Genomic DNA, 20,606 nt, shown 5'->3' on the forward strand with positions numbered 1-20,606 from the left:
CATAGGAAAGAGAGCAAAAATAAAAGCTCTTTATTGATGGTCCTGTTCATAATCTGCTTACAGGAAAAAAAAAATCAGTCTGTTAACTTTCTTTTTTAAGTCCCTTTTAAAACACAAATTTCATGTATATGATTTATACTATTTTCCTAAAAATAGCAAAGAGCCATTTTCAACAGATGAGAACCCAAGGCTCAATGAAATTAAGTGACTTTTTGGAGGTCACATGTCACCAAAGAGATGTTAATAATTTGTAGAATGACACATCACTGGCAAATAACTGCGAGCACCCTACTCTCTGACACTGTGACCAGACCATAGCCACTGCTGTCCCCCCCATCCACAATATTCCAGCATAAAGACCTAAAAATTAGCTGGTTCTGACTCAGTTACCATCAGCAGCAACTCTAAGATTGAGACACAGAACATGCACAAATGTGAATATTTCATAGATTAAGAATTTTTAAGGCTGTAGCGCTTATGCATATAGTCAGAGGTGAGCTACTCAGAAAAGATCCAGGGATTCAATGTACCAATACTCTAAGCCTTGCCTCCTTTACACTTACACTCCCAGACTCCCATTCATTATAACCAATTCAGGTTTGAGTCCATGGCTACTCAACCCATGGAATCATAGGGAATCACAAGTTAGTTTTAGTCATGTACTTCAGTCATGAGATGAGTCTCCTCTATGACACCCCCGTGTAGATGGAAAGCTTCTGCTGGACTGTTTCGAATATAGTACTCATTCCTGACCTGAGTGTTCACTCCACCTCAAGGCAAGCCGTCTTACTAGATTTCAAATCCTTTCGCGACACAATTCCTTGGGATAATTTAAACAATTCTAATCTCACTTCCTTAGGATAGTGTTTCAAATATTGAAACATAGCCACCACATACTATAGATGACTCTCCTCTTCTCCCTAGGTTAAACATTCCTGGTTCTTAAAGAGTTCCGTCGAGAACACAAATCCTTCTGTTATTTTGAGTCCACTTAGAACCCCATTCTTCTGTAATTTTCTGAGGGTTGTCTGTGTCTCTCTCAAAGTTTGCAGTGCACAACACTAACTAGACTTAGCAATGCTACTGTGGTGCCTATGTAGAGAGCAAATACTTTACCACAACATCTTAGGTAAGTGCCCACAGGCATTAGGTGTAATTTGCTTCTTCTTTTTCTGGTGGTAGTGACTGTTTGTTTTTATTTCTAACTCAGATATAAACTACACAGGGGTTATGTAGATGTTAAAGTAGGAATCCTTTCCTTAAAAAACAAAGCAAAACAAAAACACTGAATACCTAAGAAAATCACTTTGAACCATTTGACTATGTTCTTAGATCTACCTAGAACTTCTAATTTTTAAAATATTTAATATAAAAAATTCAATATAATGTAATGTTATCAATTATATATTGGACACAGTAAGCTCTCAGATCATTATTGAATTATTATTCTTATACTTTCATGAGCAACTCATTATCTGAGGTCATGGTGAACACTTTTATCTGAAAGTAACTAAGCAAATAGGAAAATATTTTATTTTCTAAAGCAACATCACCTTGTTGTCTTAATATCATCTGTATATTTTATTCTCCTTAGTGTATTTTCTCATCACCCCAGACCATCTCACAAGTACTCCTTCTTTGGAATTATGCTACTTACAGCAGAGCTGGGTGTTTAGATAACTTCAGGGGTGAATTCTGATACGAAAAGATTTTCTTTCTGGGCAAAGTAATAAAATGACATTATCGCTCCTCCCACTATAAGTCAAACGGAGGTCAGTTCCCCCATCCTTCTATCTGTTTAAATAAACTGGTCCAGCTGTTTGTTTCTAAAATGCCCTTTGACCTTGTGTCTCATCCTCCCTGCTTTTGTGACAGAATGCTTTACTTTTCATTGTGTATGAGTCTAAATCATCAAGAATTTTCTAAACATTGAACAACAACAACAACAACAACAAAAAGACCTTAGGTTTGATGTGAATCGAAATGAACATGTTCCCTTCTTACAACAATGTCATTTTCTTTTTTTTTAACATTGTCATTTTCAAAAGTATCAATAAATTAGTCATCTTAAGCTCATGTGTGTTTGTTCTTAAATGTATATATTTTATATATTATTCAGATGGACATACATTATTCAAATATATATAATATCTAATATATTAGAGCCTGGAAATACAAGAAATGCTGTTTTTGAAGGACATATAAAAGAGAATAATGAAATTAAAATTTGGATATACAGTCAGGCAGGGTGGTGCACACTTGTAATCCCCAGCACTCAGGAGGCTGAGGCAGGACGATTATTGCGAGTTTGTGAATTCGACACCAGCCTGCACAGCAAAACCCTGTTTCCAAAACAAGCAAACAAAGATTCAAATTTGGATGTACAACAAAAAATGTATGTTCCAAAATTCGCAAAATAGTTTAAATAGCATATAGCTATTAAATATAATCTAAGAATATTCCATATTGATGAGGTCTCTTTAAAAAGTTTATTAAAGATAAAAAAAGTTTATTAAAGATATAAAAGAATAGTTACTATATTACAATTGGTATCCAAATATAACAACCCTTAAAACTCAGATATAGGCTGTTAGGAATACATGACAAAGTAACATTTGGTTTAATCATTAAAATAAACAGTTGTACATATTTAATAGTTTATAATTGAAATTTTCCATAAACTGAGCTTTCAAAATCAGTAAAGCTTTTAGTTAAGTATGCTTTCAGATTAAAAAATGTCTTGCTTGTCTTTCTGTATTACATTTTGAACAACAAGGTAATTTTTTAAATCCTGATTTGCCCCCAAAATGCAACAAAACATTTTTTTATGAAGTATTTTTTAAAGAATTGGTACCTTTTCTATAATTGAGATATAACTGAATTAGGTAAAGAATCTTTATATTTTCTTTTTGTATAAAATTGTGAATTAGAATTTCCTCCAGTGACCCAACTATCTTCTGTCTCAAAAATTTTATTAAAGAAGAAGAAAGGAAGATAATGGGTTAGATTTGCAGCTTTATTCAATGTCTAGATTATCAGAGATGTATTTCTTTTTGAACTATTTTTTTAGGACTCAAGTTCTAATAAGGCAAAGTAGGAGGTTGGAAGGGGAACAAAATCTTCCCAGATCTGAGACCTGGGATCATCTAAAAGCTTAGGGTTTGTTTTTTGTTTTGTTTTGTTTTGTTTGCATTTTTAATAGAAACCTGACAAGCAAAATGAGAAATGAATCTGAATTTTGTTTAAAAAATACAGGAAGCTTTGCTTTCTTCTTTCTTTTCTTTACTCCCTTGATGTTCATTTTTGTTCTATTCTGCTAATTTTTGTTGTATTCTGCTAATTCTGTTTATTTCCTTTTATATTCAGTCCTTGGATACCTGAATGGTTTTCTGAACAAGATCTGGTACAGCAGCTTTTAAATTGACCTTTGTCCTTTAGCTTATCCCTCACTTCTTCCCCTGTTCCCTTCCCCCTAAACTAAATTGCTAAGTTAAGTTTCTTTTCTCCAGAACCAGGAAGGGTGAGGAGAACATAGTGAGCAGCTGTTATGAGCCAAAACACAAAGTGCAATTCCCAGGCCTCCAGGCAACATACTCATGTATCTCCACGATGCTGATAAAAGTAGAGAAAAATCACTTGCTGCTTGGCATTTTTATCTTTCCTCAATTCTTTTTCTCAGTGTTTATTACCTATTTACCCCAGGATGATTAGAAGCACCTGACACTAGTTACTGTGGCATGCCACAGTCAACTCAGTAAACCATGTAAAATCAAAATGGTTTTCTAAATAACAACATTCTTCGTGAGCCCCACAGTGACTTTTGCCGACAAGGCATAAGTGAATAGTCAACAGGATGGTGGTGGACACAGATTTATTTTAGATGCTACTCATCTAAGAAAGCAGAGATATTTTACAATTGTCAATTACAGTATTAAGAAAGAATTTCATTAACTAGATATATTTGTGAAAATGCCTTCTATACTTATACTATGTATTAGAGAAAGTATTAATTATAGTCACCTTTGATTAGTATTGAGGTATCCTTAGGAATACTTACATATTTAAAAAATAAACACTAGGTACACTTCAGTGTAATTTAAGTACTTGTAATTTTGAAATACATTATCTTTATTTAATTAAAAATCAACAACATGCACACATAAGGCTTAGATGATAAAAATCCATTTTAGGTGATTTCTAAAATATTTTTTAATTTTAGAATTCAGCATCATGAAAAATCATTAAATATAATATTTCACACTGGAAAGTAGTTGTTGAATTACAGAATTTTGTTTTTTCCTCTTCCATGAATTTGTTTGATGTAGCATTTCTTTCAACTGTACCATATCCATTTAAATAAGACTCTACTTTTTTTAAGGTCAACATTTAATAACTTTAAGGCATGTTTTATAAACAAACACTAAGGTAAAGGGCTCTATCTAGCTCCCAAGTTAACTCTCTGTTCTTTTAAACATAACAACACTGAAAATCTTCATTGTAGATTTGCATTTACTTATTGAACTTAATGACCCATAACTGGAAGTCTTCAGGGTCCTAGCCTTCTACACTTGCTTTTCTTGTCAAATAAAATTTCAGAAAATATGATTTTAAGACAGTCAACAAAGTTGACTCAGTTTCAAGGCAAACCTTATGAAATCATGTTTTTGGCATCTTTTTCTAGTTTCTTAACATCCTCCAGGACTGCAATACATCATCAGTGTGTTTAGGGAGGTAGAGAATAGCTTGGGAGGTGAGTGGCCCAACAGGAAGAAGGGACACCCGCTCTTCTCTCCACCCACTCTAGAAATGCAATACTGGAACTTGCCCAAATCACAGGAAGCCCATCAATCAGCACAATGATAATGTTTTCCTTCTTTAGTAGGGACATTAGCCAAATTATTCTAAAAAGAACTGAAATTATCTAGCACAATAGAGGAAATCATCATTAGATACAAATTTTTTTTCAAAGGAGCTACTGAAAAAAATCACTAATGAGCTGGCAATGATGATGCAAAGTAATAACAAAATCCATGTATGATGTTGGACTTGAGACAATGAAATAACTTTAAAACAATTTATCATTGGGCATACATTACAGAAAATTTTCCTTAAAAACAAATTTTATAATGATTTTGTTGCATTCTAAAACATCTGAACTTGCTAAAACCCTTTATCTGATCTGAATTCAAACAGAGGTGGCTCCTTCAGTAGGGTCTTTAATTCTTCTGTTATTAGTTTGCTATCTTTTAGATCAGCATTTCCAGCCTTTTTGGTATCATGGACTGGTTTCATGAAAGACAAATTTTCTACAACGGGAAGAAAGAAGGAAGATGGTTGCCAGATGATTCAAGTTACATGCAACCTATACCCCTTCCTTGCATGCTTTCCTATGAAAATCTGATGCTGCCACTGATCTGACAGGACGTGGATTCAGGTGGTAACACCAAGAGATGGGGGCACTATAAATACAGATATAGCTTTGCTCACTTCCAGCTGTTCCCCTCCTGATGCGCTGCCCAGCTCCTGATAGAACATGGCCTGGGAGTTGGGGACTCCTGTTCTAGATCACTGAAGCCCTGGGCTCCTAATTTAGTGGGATGAATGATGGCTATATCCCACAGGGCTTAGCATAAGAAACACCTAAGTTAAAAATACCTTAAGTATCAAATGACATTGAATATAGGCAACAAAATATCACTTACGAAATACTTACTTATATGTGACAATTTGTGAAATTTGAGTTTGTATAACCTTATAAATATAAAAAATAGTAGTTTGCTTAGATTATAGGGATTTAAAATTATTATTATTGTAGTATATAAGCAATGGGACAATATAACAAAATTTTCTCTACCAGCAGAAAAGCTAGAATAGCTTTACTAATATTTCCAAAAGATGGATGTGTTCCCTTTGGTTTACTTGCTGAGCCATTTTTTTCATTTAAGTTACAATTTTCCCATGTTCACAAAAAGTTAATAAAATTGCATCTGCCTAAACATCCCTTACACATTACTGAGTAAACATATTTATTTAGAGCAAATCCTAGTTTGTGGCTAATCTCCATCATAAATAAGACAAACAGGTAATTATCTATCATCTAAGCTGGGACATTTTTGAGAGTAAAGGGACACTATTAAAAACAATGTCAGAATGTCCCAGGCAATTGGGATGTGTGGTCATTCTAAAAATTAAATAAACATTATTTTTCCAAAGAAAAATTATTCTGAATGATTGGCGTTAAGACCCTATTCTATTCAGATGATGACCAGATCCCATCTACATAAACAATAACAGAATTCCAGCACCATCTTAGTGTTCGGATGAGCTCTTTCCTTTCTCCAGGATTTTCCTCTAGTTCTTTCAGTTCTCCAAGTTTCACTAACCATAAGTCTCCCCAGCTTGCGGTCTCTACTTACACCAAAAGAGAGTATCTCAAAATATTACTTCTTATCTAGCTTTACTTGGTCACAATAATTAAGCTACAGAATCTCACAGTGAAGATGACTTGAATGGAAGTATGTGTCTATTCCTTGGAACATTCATGTAACTTTGGTTTCAATTCACGAAACTTGAGAGCTAAGCTCTATGTAATAAATACATAGCAATGTGTGGCTTATAAGATTCTTAAAATACAAATGGAACCACATATATTAACAGACAAACACCTCTCAATTAAGGACAATCTCTCAAATGAGGACAATAACGTTAACAAAATGACCTCCTCTTGGAACTTCTCAAATCTGCAAAATGCTTCGGGCATCTGAGTCACCGTGGAGAAACTGTGAAGAATGTATATTTCACTGCTGAGTTAGCTGACTGTCAGTGTGACTACCCTTTTCTTTGAACATTATTTGTTATCTTGCTTATACACTGAGCATTAGAAGGGAGACGGAGAGTGGTGTCTGGTAAAGAACAGCTTGAGAGCTGAGTAGGATGACTGGGCCTCACTGGTTCTGAGATCACAGTAGTATTTAGATGCAGAATGATGATGACCATGTAATACTGTTGATGAAAAGTGCTTTGCAAATCGTCAAACCTAAGACAGGAGTTACTGTCATTATGATTCTCAGAAATACATAATGGTACAAAAACTGGTACACAAATGCTTAATGCACCAAAAGGTGGATACAACCCAAATACACATGAACAGATAATGGATAAACAAAATGTGTTATATCCATATAGGGGAACATTGCTCAGCCATACAAAAGAATGAAGTATTGATAATACATGCTATAATGCAGATGAACCTTGAAAACATTATGTCAAGGAAAAGAAGCCAGTCACAAAAGATCACATATTACATAATCACATCTTTGTGAACTGTCCAGAATATGCAAATGTTGAGATAAAAAGTAGATTAGTGTCTTCCAATTGCTAGTGGAGAGGGAGAGGCAAGTACAAGAAGTTAATAGCTAACAGGCTTGGCATTTCTTTTTAAGGTGGCGAAAAATATTCTAAAATTGATTATAGGAATGGTTCTACACCTCTGTGAACCTATTAACAACCATGAAGTTATGCACTTTAAATGGATGAATTGTATGGTTTGTATAAATAATGCTGTTAAAAATAAACACATAATGGTGGACAGGAAGAAGTGCTGGACTAGAAATCAGTCTTACTCTTGCCTCTAATTAGCAGCTAGCAGCATAACATCGTGCACTGAGCCTCATCTGTCAAATGATACATAAATTCCCACTCAGGATTTATGCTTTGTGGTTCTACAGCACAGGGTTTCTAAAACTTTTAATCCATACTCCCTTTTGATACTCCTCAAAAATCATATACTCCTCTGTTATTTGTAGTTTCAAAAGAAATAGCATGACTAATAACAATATATAATTCTCAATACTTATTTTTAACTCTACATTCATCCAAAAGATTGTGATATTGCTGGGGATTTAGCTCAGTGGTTCTGGCACCTGCTTTGCAAGCACAAAATCTATCCCTGGTACCAAAAACAAAACAAACAAACAAACGATTGTGATATGCTTCTTCTGGCCCTCCACTCCATTCCAGTCCTCACTTGGGCCTGAGGAAGGGAGTCCCTGCCATATCCAGTCATACTTTTCTTTCTGTAAACTGTACTGCCAGGCAACCAGCCATGAGGGCTGAGAACACACATCTTTTGGACATGTCCAGTTCTTTCCATTGGTTTTTTTCAACATTCCATACCCCCTGCCCTTTTCAGTACGTATGAACTCTAACCCAAACTAAGGATTGAGTAAAGTCAACCATGGCAGATAGTCTAGTGATATAGGCCAAGAAAATCCAACAACCAAACAATAGTCCTCACAACTACTATATACATTTGATTTGGTATCCCAGAGTAAAAACACTAAAAATATAAATATATACTACCTAGTTACATAATGCATTTAACTTCTATCCCTCAGCAATATATACACTGATTTTGAAAAAAAAAAGTGACTTTATCAGTATTAAACCAGGTCTCACCAAAGACAGGAAATTCACCTCTGAGCTAAGTTATATTTAGAACTGAATCCCTATGGACCTGAAAGAGTTAATGTATTTAAGACAGGAAATATTTTTTCCCTTCTTCAGTGATAGGATCTAATCTTATGAGGCAGTAGGTTAGGTAAAAAGAAAAAGAGAAGTCTCCAGGATGTCAGAGAAGATTAATTTTTGTTTGTTTATTATTGTTCAGGTGTGAAGAGCAGATAGAATTAATCATTTTCAGTATTAATGAGTCAGACTAAACTAAAAGCTTTGTAAGAATGGAAATAAAATAAGGACAAAAATTATCAGTGATTATAAGATTACTGAATAAGAGAGCTCCATATTTGCTGAAGTTCCAAGCATTTGTGTTACCAGAAATGCTTACTTTTCTATCTTTTCCTTCATTTTCTTTTTGAAATGTCTCCTTTCCACTTAAAAATTAAAAATGAAGCATCTCCACTGAGCGCCAGTCATTTACACTCTGGAGCGATGCAGACCAGATCTAAGAAGACATTTGCCCTCAAAAATGCTTCCTTTCCCCCAGCCCCTGGTTCCACTTTATTTTTGAGAAAACTGTTTTATTCAACAAGGAGACAACATTTGCCCCATTTTTAATATTTCAGGCTGACTTTTTAACCACTCAAATATGCTGTTTGTTTTCTTTAGGTGCAGCCTGAAGCAAGAGGGTGATGTAAGTGAGAGAAGAGAGAGGGTCTCTCTGGGCACAGCTTGCTGCTTCAGTGCTTAATGGTTAATCACCCAGCACCAGCCTCAGCAACTGTTGACACAAAATAGGTGGAGATCAGGTCCATGCAAGCAGAAAATACCAGAGAGGCAAACTATATGTAAACACACTTAAGACAGATTTGACAAGAATAGACCTAAACCTGACTTGCTAGAAAACTAACATCTAAAAGCTTCAATGCCCCTCTTAGCTGAGTCTGTTTCCCCTTTCAAAGTTCCTCTGAGAAGACAAAGAGTAACATTTAAAAACTAAAATACATTTACAGAAGACAGCTGAGATATTTGTCCCCTTGATTCACATAGTGTGAGTTCCAAATCTGCTCCTACATGCAGGATTTATGTAATGCAATACAGTTCTTCTACATATACCTGGAGTAGAGCCAAATGAAGGAGAGAGGAAGGAAAAAAAAGAAAAAGAGAAAGAAACACGCACACTCAACCACAACTCAAGTTATTTATCCTGACCTATAAAACTCATGCAATGAAGCAAATGGATAATGCTTAAACAGTCTTTTAATCTTATCTAACTGACACCTGACAAACCATTACTTATAGATTATTAATGCACCCACTAAAAAGTTTGTCATGTACCGAATTACTAGAGAAAAAGATTGAATGCCTGAGGAAAAAACAAATTTCGCTGTACAATAACTTCAGAAATCTCAAGCCTATTATCTGTCATGCCCTTCATAGACTCCTAGCAAACTGCTAAAAACAACTGATTAATCTTTATTATGAATCCTAAAATGACAGCACATATGTTTTTCATGTCTTGTGATAATATTTAATTTCATCTAGTTTTTATTTTACAGTGTTTGATTTGCCTATTTAAGATGAGGAAAAGTAACAACTTTTTAATTAATTTTTCTGTTTGTCTCTTTATCAAAGTGATTTTTCTCCACTCTTAGGATAGAACTGGGATTAGATCAGCTTCAGAATATCCATCTTGCTTCTCCCCTTCTCCCCAGTGCACTTTTGGTACTGGGGATCGAACTCAGGACCTTGTGCTTGCAAGGCAGGCGCCAGAACCACTGAGCTAAATCCCCAGCCCCTCCTAATGCACTTTTATTACACAGTCTAGAATACTAGAGCTTTAAGGGGCCTTAACATCCTGACTAGTCCAACTTGTCCATTTTAACATAGAAGAAGCTGTTTTCCTTGGAGATAAAAATGTAAGCTGAGTGACGAAACACATCTAATTCAGGAGGAATGAGGACAACTGTTGAGAGGTTTGACTCTAGGGTCTGTTCTCTGCATATTCCTTCCTCTTACTCCCCTATTTGTGTAAGTTTTATATTGCCAGGAGGCTTTCAGAATTGTTCCTGAGCCACCTATGGACGGAGCACAATCAGTTCCATAGCTTTGATCATGATGCCTCAGTCCCTTAATTCTCACGCCCTCTCCAAGTACAAGAGAGTCAAATCTTGCTTTTTGGGGATGCATGACACTCGGGGAGATCCTTCTATTTCTCTGACCAGATACTTGTGCTGAGACACTGAAAACAGCAAATCTAACTTAATTAGGAATTGTAACAAGTCATGCTGACCTACAAAACATGTTCAAAGTCAACTGCCAAGCCATCGGTTTAACTACCTTCAAAGGAATCCCAGATACTCAGAAAGACTGTGTCCATGATGGACCCTTCAATCTCCCAACAACTCAGCTCTGAGTCTCACTTGAAGCCCAGCTCTGATTGACCCTGAAATACTTGCTCAGGTTGGACTGGCTCTCACTTCAGCTATCATGCTATTGCTTACTCTCCTGAAAAGCTCCGAAACTGTCTTCAAATGGCCACTGGAAAAGAAACAGTGGTTACACAAAGAGTATTTGGACTCTCAAATCTTCTTTTCCATATCCCAGGTCTTCTAGTTTCTCTTCTCACTGAGACTCAAAGTCCCTCGGCAGAAGGGGTAGGATTTTCCACCCAGCACAGGAAGCCAATCCCTACCCCTGCATAAGGGGCTTCCACCTTTAACAGTATTAAGGATGTGATTTTACACAGTGGGGAAAACCTCTGAGTAAACTAACAACAAAGTATACTGAATAGTCTACAGAGTCATTTTCAAAGAAGATTGTTTGCTGGAAATTTTTTAAATCTGCAGACAAAAGCAGTGTCTCTGTTGAACTCCTAAAACTCTGTGACATGACAATACCTGAAGGTTTCTAAATTCACAAGTCTTTTCCCTGCAAGCTATTTGCTCAGCTTTCCTAATAACACACTGCCTGTCTGGCATATTGCCAACCCTGTCTCAGGCAATATGCAAGCTAAACATTTTTTGACTGATTTCAACATTTTCTTATGAGCAACTAGACAGTATTTTATCTAGTGAGTATTACTGATTGCTATAATCTAAACCCCAAGTAAGTGCCTGTAAAGGTAATATTATTAGAATTGACACTCAAGGTGAAAAGCATAGCAATTAACTGAGGCTTAAAGCACAACAACACATTCTGAAATGTTCTGGGGAGTTATACTATTTATATTTCTCCTTCTTTTTAAAATACCGCACCTGTTACTCCATTGATCAATTAAGAAGTCTACTTTAAATGCATGTTACACTTAGATTCTCAAGGGAAAAAGTTAAACCACCTGTTTATTAAAATTACTTTCTGTGTGTGAAGTTGTTCCGTCCCTTGGTGATTTCTAGGAAGGAAAATCACTATACAGCCTGCACTTTCATTTTGTAGTTGAATAGCAAAAAAGTGACCGAGTGCTTCCTGCATTGCACACTGGCACATTGTTATGTTTTACATCTGTTTTCTTTGCATTTGTGTCATGCTTCTGTTTAGCTTTATTGACAAAATAATTTGTGCCTAATGTTTAAACAACATCTGTAAAATGTATTATTAAATTATATTGAAAGAAAAAACAGAACAATTCTATGAAACCCTATGACCTCTATTGATTTTTAGATCACAGAAGTTGAAAGGATAATTTGTGAATGTTTTAACATTTATATCTAAACAAGTACCTATATTTATAGAATCTTTGATTATTTATAAAAGTATTTGCTACATTATTACCATAACTCAGAAAGAAACTTGACCTTTAACCATTGGATCTGTTTAGTATAATAAAGGAGATCTGATTTTTGAAAAATAAGTTTACATTTTTACCTGCCAGTGGCATAAATCTCTAAGGATAACATACTCTATTCCCCCACTAGTTATAAATGGGATGTGATGCTTGAATGCTTTGCAGTTTTCAAGGCAATAAGTGAAGTAACCAGGAAAATCTGGTATGTACCCTAAATAGGAGAAATGTAAAGTACAATAGTTCCAGTGTTGTGTCAGATGTTAGGATGCCACCTGGAATTTCACATATCCCATTGGTGGAGAGAGATTTTTTCACCTACATACACCCTATATTTCACATATATCTGGCATCTAACATCACCTTCTCAGAGCACCCAGGAATAAGCATTCAATATCAAACCTTACTGAAAAAGTGATGGGGTGGAAAGTAGTAAACAAAGAGAATGTAAATTTATTCAGTAAACCCTAGGATAGAACTCTGCTGAAGCAGGGTGTGTCTGAGGCATTCAGAGAGTACAATACAATCAGGAAGCATAAGTTTTCATCACAGAGAACTCCCAGGTCTGCAACACTGGTTTGTAAATATGGAAGAGATGTTTATTTGACCATTCTGTACCCAAATTTTCAATAAAAATCTAAATTTTTTCTACTCAGGGAGAAAAAAGAACCAAGTATTGATTTGTGTGTGTGCATTTTCTTTTGAAATTCTACCTAAATATTTAAACACCTAAGTAGCCATCTAACCTCAAAATTTAGGATGTTTCTATTTAAATGACAAAAATGCTCTTTATATTAACATTTTCACTGCTGATAGACCAAAAATATTTGTCACAACCACAACAACAATGAAAAATAAAAAGACAAAAGCCCCAAATGCAATTATTTACCAGTCTTGGTTAAAATAATAGTTGGGAGAAAGCATACATAATTTATGGTGAATGTTATATTTCCAAAATGATTAAAATTTAAGTCTATGTCTACCACAACATACCAGGTTGAAACATTTAGGCAACTAGGAATGGAAGTTGATTTTTGTTTTAAAAAAATGTGTAATTATCTTATTTAAACTAAATAATTTAAGTACAATGTTTTACCCAACTCATTTGCATAATTGCTTCAATTCTTAAAAACAAAAAACATGTATTGGCATAGACATGGTGTTGTCTCTAATTTCACACTCTATCTTTGGGTCTAAATGCTATAATCACTAATGCCAACCAACTTTAAAACTCTTTCTTTCTGTTTTCATTTTGACAAGTAGGCCAAATTTAAGTTATCACAATTACTTCTTCTACTCTAAATTTTCTCTTAATTATTCAAATCTGTCTTGTTTTGCATTGAAATTTTTTCTTTTGTCCCCTTCTTTCTCAGGTTCCATTGAGTTTAGCCTAGTCAGCTAAGGCAATTAAGATATATCTCTTATACCAACTAAAAAGGTATAAAATTAGTTCAGTGATGAAGTGAAAGAACCATTACAAGGCATCAAACTTTTTGTCTCATTTTTCAGTCAAAGCTTAACTGAAAGCTGAAAGCAGGATTCCTATGACAAGCTAACAACTAGACAGGAGTTTATATTTTTCACTAGCATATTGTGTATTCCAATATATTATGTTGTGGCCAATAATTATGAGTGATCTACACCCAACCTGCCCTTCAGCATTTTATGAAATCTCTTCAACAGTGACTCAGAGTTCATAACAAAATGCACATGTGTGTTAACAAGTTTTAAGAAATTCAACATGGAGGAAACAAATTTTTAAAAGTTGTGGCTAAATGAAGTGAAGGGGGAAATGCTAAAACAGTAATGATTTTTTTAAAAACATTATATTTGGAAGGAAATAACATCATGGACCTATGCTCAGTAAAGGAAAAAATGTTTAGAAGCTCTCAAAAAGGGTTCATGTAGTTTTATTTGTTACAGTAAAGTAAAAAGAGAACAACTCTATAATTTCTTGATTTTTTCGTCTTCCAATAGGCCACAGTTTGAGATTCTCTGACATCTTTGGTTTCAAAATGATGACATCTACTCAAAGCCTAAAGAAAAATAAATCTATTACCAGCTCCTTAAAAAGAGAAGGTTTAGATGAAAATTAATAAACCATTACAACTGAAATTAAACACAGGAATGCCATTATTCACCAAACTTAAGTAAAACAATTGCTCTTATATCTTTTAGTTACTTTTTTTTTTTTTGGTACCGGGGATCGAACTCTGGTCCTTGTGCTTGCGAAGCAAGCGGCAGAACCACTGAGCTAAATCCCCGGCCCTATCTTTTAGTTACTTTATGGACATTCTCTCAGCAAAGATGTTAAGAGTTGAAACAATTGCCAAATGCAAAGCAATGAGGTAACAAGCAAAAGCCACTGTTAAATCCAGAAAGGACAAGAGAGAACACACACAGTACACAAAGTGCCAGGTCAACGCACAACTGTGATTTGTCCTAAATAACTAAGTAAAAGTGATTTTTAAACTACGTATCTGAGCCAAGTTAAGCATCAATGTGAAGTTAAAAGTCTGCATGAACATTAAAATTATTTTTAATGTTATCATTTTTTAAAAGACTTTTTTTTCTCCTTTCTAGTTACAAGATGAAGTAAGTTAAATTGTGATCACCGACTAGGACCTGTTGCTCTCCAGTAGGGAGATGGAAAATGACAGTACATGTGAGGTATGATCAAAATACACAATAAAGGCTTAATTTTTTTAAAAAATGATAGTAAAAAGACACACTGCTATTTATTCCCCTCAAAAGGCTCCTGCTCACTTTGAACACCCTTATCCCATTGTTATGTTGTTGCTAAGTGCCATCCAACAGAAAGGCAGGCTCATGAAAACATCAGTGTGTCCTCATCCACCTTATTCACTGGGTCTGGTACCATGTGACTTCTGGCTTTTCCCCAAAGTCAAAATGACTATGAAAGGTAAATATTTTGAACCAATTCAGGACATTAAAGCAGTCATAACAAAATGACTAAAAGCCATCATGAAAGAGGTCTTCCAGAATTACTTCAGAAAGTGATAAGAAAGATGGGATAAGTGTGTTCAAAGTGAGGAGGAATATTTTGAGGGGATTAATTGCAAAGTGTCTTTTATTGTAATTTTTAAATTTAAACATTTGCCATAATTTTTATTATATCTCATATACATTGCTTGATATTATAGGAATTCTTTCCTGCCCCTGAACTCATAGGAAATATCTCATAAGATGATCCACCCATAGAAAGCAACTTGTATTGAAATCTATTCTCTGGTTACTATGTTTCTCAATGGAGTTTGGTAGCACCACGGAGGAGAAAGAGATGGCATGTCTGATAGATCACCTGAAAGGCAGCGCATTAGTGTTCCTTAATTAGCGAGCTTGCCCTGCCACTCCTTTACCTTCAAATGAGAACATTTCTCAGGGAAATAGAAAGTTTGTACAGCCTCCATTGTATTAAGACTGTGTCACCTTGGCTTAAGTTTTAAAATATGTGAGTTTAGGTGTGCATGTAAAATTGATGGTATCCCCTATAATATCATCCAGAACCTATGAAAAACTAAGTTCAAATTTGCTGTATCAATAGTCCTGAAAATTAAAATATAATATTAGGTACAAATACAGAAACAAAAAAAACCTCAGGAGTCACAAAACTCTTAGTAACACATTTAAATGTAGCATGCTTTTGGTTGGCTTCCTATCCAGTGACTAAAAGGGCTGCAAAAATTGATCTCTCAAGGCTGCAGTAAGGTCGTAGAAATTGATAACCCTTACAAGCAATGCTTATGTGAGTCTGCCTGTGTCTTGCAGATAGTGCACTTTGTAAATTAATCCTCCAAAGGCAAATATATTGTAAGTAGCTTGTTATCTCTAAAATACTAAATTGAAGAATACATGGGATTATATTGACAGAAATTACATTTTCTGTAATGGGGTTTAATATATCTGAAATCTCTCCCAAAGGCTCCCAGGCTTTCTAACAGAGCAGGGTCTGTTAATGTAGGTGCAATGGACATCAAGAACAAATTTATTCACCAAAATGGATTAGGCCATGTAATCAGAGATTCTGAAATATTAATCTTTAACACTTATTGAATAGAAAGAAATACTTCTGTCTGCAAACTGGCATTCCCAGTTCTCCCCTTTTCCCAACCAGGCTTTGGGCCTTTTCTGGATTTTAATTCAAAGAAGGTAAGGTTTCTCCATCATAAACACCAATCTAAAAATATTAGGACAATTAATTAGATACACTTAGTTTTAGAGGATATTGGATTTCGATAGCCTTCAAATATGACACTAGTCCTGGGTGACGACATAAAACCTGGCTTTCACCACACTCACAAAGGGTAATAAATCAGACTTCTCAAAGTCATGTTGCTATACTGCTGTACTTTGTCAAAATATCATTGGGCGGTACTTGGTATAAAACCTCAGCTTTGCCCCAAATCAGGAATTTACACTTCATTTAGAAATAAGGATAGCACAGCCTTGCAACACATTCAGGTTTGGACAGCTTCAAAGTAGAAAGATAAATCATTTCTTCCTTTCAGTATTTGGGGGATAAGTTGAACAGAAGAGACTAGACCATCCTTTAATGCACAACCCCCCAAAATCTAACTGATGAATTTAAAACTGACTGATATGGAATAGCAGACTTTGTTTTATAGCAAGTAGGATATTACCATCCTACAGATTAACTTGAAGGTAAAAAAGCCAATAGAGTGATACAGTTTCAGAGCCATAGTGAATGTAAATTAAACATATATTCACTCTATACATAAAGCCTGTCAGTGCATAAAGGAGGTGGAGGACAACACAATGCTTTATTTCCATACTAGAAAGTGTTCTCACCTATCAGTCAACAGTTTGTTTTCACCTTTGGATCAACAAGCCAGGGAGAAAGCAGCAGCAACTGGGTGTGGCTTCATAATGCAAAACATTAGCTGCAGGTTGCCAGAGGGGGAAACAGATTGTGTGTAAACACAAAGCCAAATTACTTACCAATTGTTCACTTGAAGGATGGTGAGTCCTGTATCTTGTGCCAACTGCTTTTTCTGTTCTTCAGAAGGGTAAGGATGCTAAAAGAGATTTAAAAAAATATATATGTGTATGTCAGGCAATATTTAGGCCATTTTGTCAATAACCTACATATCTAGTGAAGTCTATAATTAAAGGTAAAAATGCTAAGGTGTGTCACTCTTATTAATGGAATACTACATCATCTAATTAATGGCAGTAAAAGACAAGGCAATTACAAAGATTAGTGAAGTGTATAAATAGCTACTTAGGATACTTGCAGAACCTTGATTCTGAGTTTATCCTTTAACAAGTTTATTTGTTGCAAACACAGAAAGTTCAGTATGATCTTCACCATGTTTCATAGGATTCAAATAAAGACAAGCCATTTTTTTATCAATTAAAAGCATATCATCCTGATTTAATATTTTCATGGCAAGAAACTTTTCTAAATGGTTCTAAAAAACCATTCTAACTTCTAAAGAACCATTCTAAAAGCTAATAACCCCAGTATTTAGGCAAGACAGTCTCCCTCCAAAATACCATATTGTTGAGTATTCATTTTAGCTCTTCAGCAAAGCACAAACGAACCCAATTCAACCAAAGTTGGTTTCCATGTCTGAATGTCAACACACATTGGGATTCCTAACACAGGCTGACCAGTATAGTTTGTATGCTAAGAATAAGCCCAGCCATGCTCCAAATGAGAGAGCGTGGATAAAAAACACTGCAGTTGGGCTGGGGATTTAGCTCAGTGGTTCCACCGCCTGCCCTGCAAGGGCAAGGACTGGAATTCGATCCCTGGTACCAAAAAAAAAAAAACCCTACAGTTTTGGATAATAAAATATAATTCATACTTTCTTATAAGAATGTTTGGAAATCTACTGAAATGAGTTTTGGCAGAAATACATTTTGGAGTATATCTAACTTTGAAATACACATTTCTAAAGTCTAGGAGAGCAACAGAGGGTATAGTTTCCATCTAAGGAGACCTTGGCTGGCTTGAAGCATAACTTCTCCATAAATTCTCCCAAGACAAAATTGTTCTGAGAGTCAACCATCTGTTCTATTTTAAATGGAAAAGGGCATCCCCAACCCCTAATTTAACTATTTATGCCACAGAAACTAAATTCTGGTCTATTAAATGCTAATTAACATACCTTTTAATTTTATTAATAATGTCTGATTAGACATGCTAAAATGACTTGTTAATGACCACTTCAATGCTCATACATGTAAGTTTAAATATGTTCTATATCTATACACGTGGGATACATTTGTGGAAAGCAGAGATATAGCAATTTTTCCCATAAGCATTGTCTTTAATTGTCACTTAATCAATAAATACACAATTAGAATAAGGCTTTGCTTTCATGGAATATAGTACTTTTCTCCAAAGAGCTCCAAGTATTATTACAGGCAGGATGGTAATCAATCCCCATTGTATCTCTCTGAGTGACATAAATGGAATCTATCATCCCTCTTCTTTTACAGGTGAAGAAACTGGCCAGAGAACAGGTTGGCCAGCAGTAGTCATGGGTCAGTGACATATTCTCCTTCCCTTGGAGAGTATAAGCCTCACTATGACTGAAGAATGTGACAGCTGCCTTGAATAATTCCTGCTAGTCTCCTATAAAAAACCTTCAGACTGCTTACCATTGTCCTTGAGACAAGCCACCATCCAGTCCTACCCACCTCTCAGATTTCATTGCTTTCCTCTTTCCCTTGTCCCTCCCTGTGCCCCGCCCCACCATCCTCCTTTCTGTTCTTCCAACACACAGAGGAGCTTCTTCCTATCACTCAAGTTCCTGGTCCGATGTTACTTTCAGAGCTCAGCTCAAAGGTCAAGCTTTAGCTTCCCCACTGTCCACTACCCTGCCTTCTCAGACATCTCATATCAATCCTTTTCTTATATCTTGATTAGCAAGCATCAGTCTCTGAGTCACTTGTTTTAATTATGTGTTTCCTTGTTGGGCTGTCTCTTCCCATCCATCTATACCAGCTCTCCAATCACCTTGCCTTCTTCATCCTCCATTTTCAAAGCCCAGACTAGCACAAAAGAGGAAATTAGTAAATATTTGTGGAGGTGTGTATCAAGATACATAGGTACTCTCCACCCACTCAGATGCAACACCAGAATGAATACGTTTTTTCAAAGCCCACAGAAAGTAAAAAGAATCCAATTTGAGAACCATAACACTACTTTCTCTGTTTCATTGTTCAAAATGATGTCAACCCACTCTTTTCAAATAAAAGTATACAAATCTCACAATAGACCCAAGAGCATAGGTGACAATGACTCTACTTAAAATAATACTGGCAATTGTAACCAAAATCTCATGATTGGGTCCTGAGCTAAAAGCTACCCATTTCCCTCAGGTTTAAAACATAGCTACTGCTACTGCTGTATGTTTTTCACACAACTGGAACAAAATGAATCTCATATCTTATGAACATAATATTGAATTATAATCTGATATAAAGTAGTTCTATATCTGTACTAGTTGGAGAATTGTACATAATATAAATGATCCCACTAGACTGTATAAATTATACTGCCACTTATTGACTATGCAACTTTGAACAAGGGACAACTTTTCTAACTTTCAGTTTTGTCATCTAGAATTCTAAGATACATTGAAGTTAAAGTTTATTCATGCTAGCAGCTCCTATGGCATTACCCAAAACGAATTATTAACTGGATTCTGAAATATGCAAATTTTAACATCCAGCTACAGACATTATTTGTCATCTAAAGTTATGGACATGTACACAAACAATTTTGAATCCACAACATTTTCTGAAATACTGTTTGCTTACAGTTTTCTAGGTCCTATGGAAATCTCTTTCAGCGGTTTTTGATAGAACAAATAAAATTGTCAACATTCTCCCTTCACCAGAGTTGAATAACAACACCTTTGCCCTGTCTTGTTAGTGGTGTCTTAATGTTATGACCAGAACTGGATAAAAATTAATATTTATGCCATTTATCTTTAGTTACTCAGGAAATTGACAACTGTCACAGTAATTTATTTCTCCTGTGTTTTCAAAAGTATTTTTGCATGCCTGTTTGTGAGCAAGTTTTACATACATTCTTATAAGGCAAGTGGAGGTCACGTTTTATTTATGCAAGTGGTGTTAGGAAAATTCTCTTTGAATCATTAAAATTGCCTGAATTGTATATCATTAAAGTGCAATGATATGGTCCTCAAATTTTCAGCAAATTTCAGTTGTTTCTTCACATCATATAATTGCTGATTTCATAATTCAAGTATCATAAGATGAGAAAGGTCTATCTTTTTTTTCCCTCTGTCACTTTTCATGTGATCTGATTTTAAGTAATTGGAACAAACTGTGTCTAATTTCATGCAGC

At 35.2% G+C, this 20,606-nt stretch overlaps 1 protein-coding gene across 3 annotated transcripts in view; it reads right to left on the reverse strand.

Moving 5' to 3' along the window:
* Positions 1-20,606, reverse strand: part of Meis1 (Meis homeobox 1) — a 136,614-nt gene that overhangs the window by 6,891 nt on the left and 109,117 nt on the right. For all 3 annotated transcript variants that reach the window (XM_004849949.4, XM_004849953.3, XM_021262531.2), the window contains one exon: positions 17,219-17,295. In XM_004849949.4, the coding sequence (XP_004850006.1) occupies positions 17,219-17,295 (77 nt within the window). The remainder of the gene's footprint in view (positions 1-17,218; positions 17,296-20,606) is intronic.

This window comes from Heterocephalus glaber, unplaced genomic scaffold (assembly GCF_053883595.1).
Source record: "Heterocephalus glaber isolate CG9 unplaced genomic scaffold, H.glaber_assembly_v1.0 deba00001457, whole genome shotgun sequence".
Classification (NCBI taxonomy): domain Eukaryota; kingdom Metazoa; phylum Chordata; class Mammalia; order Rodentia; family Bathyergidae; genus Heterocephalus; species Heterocephalus glaber.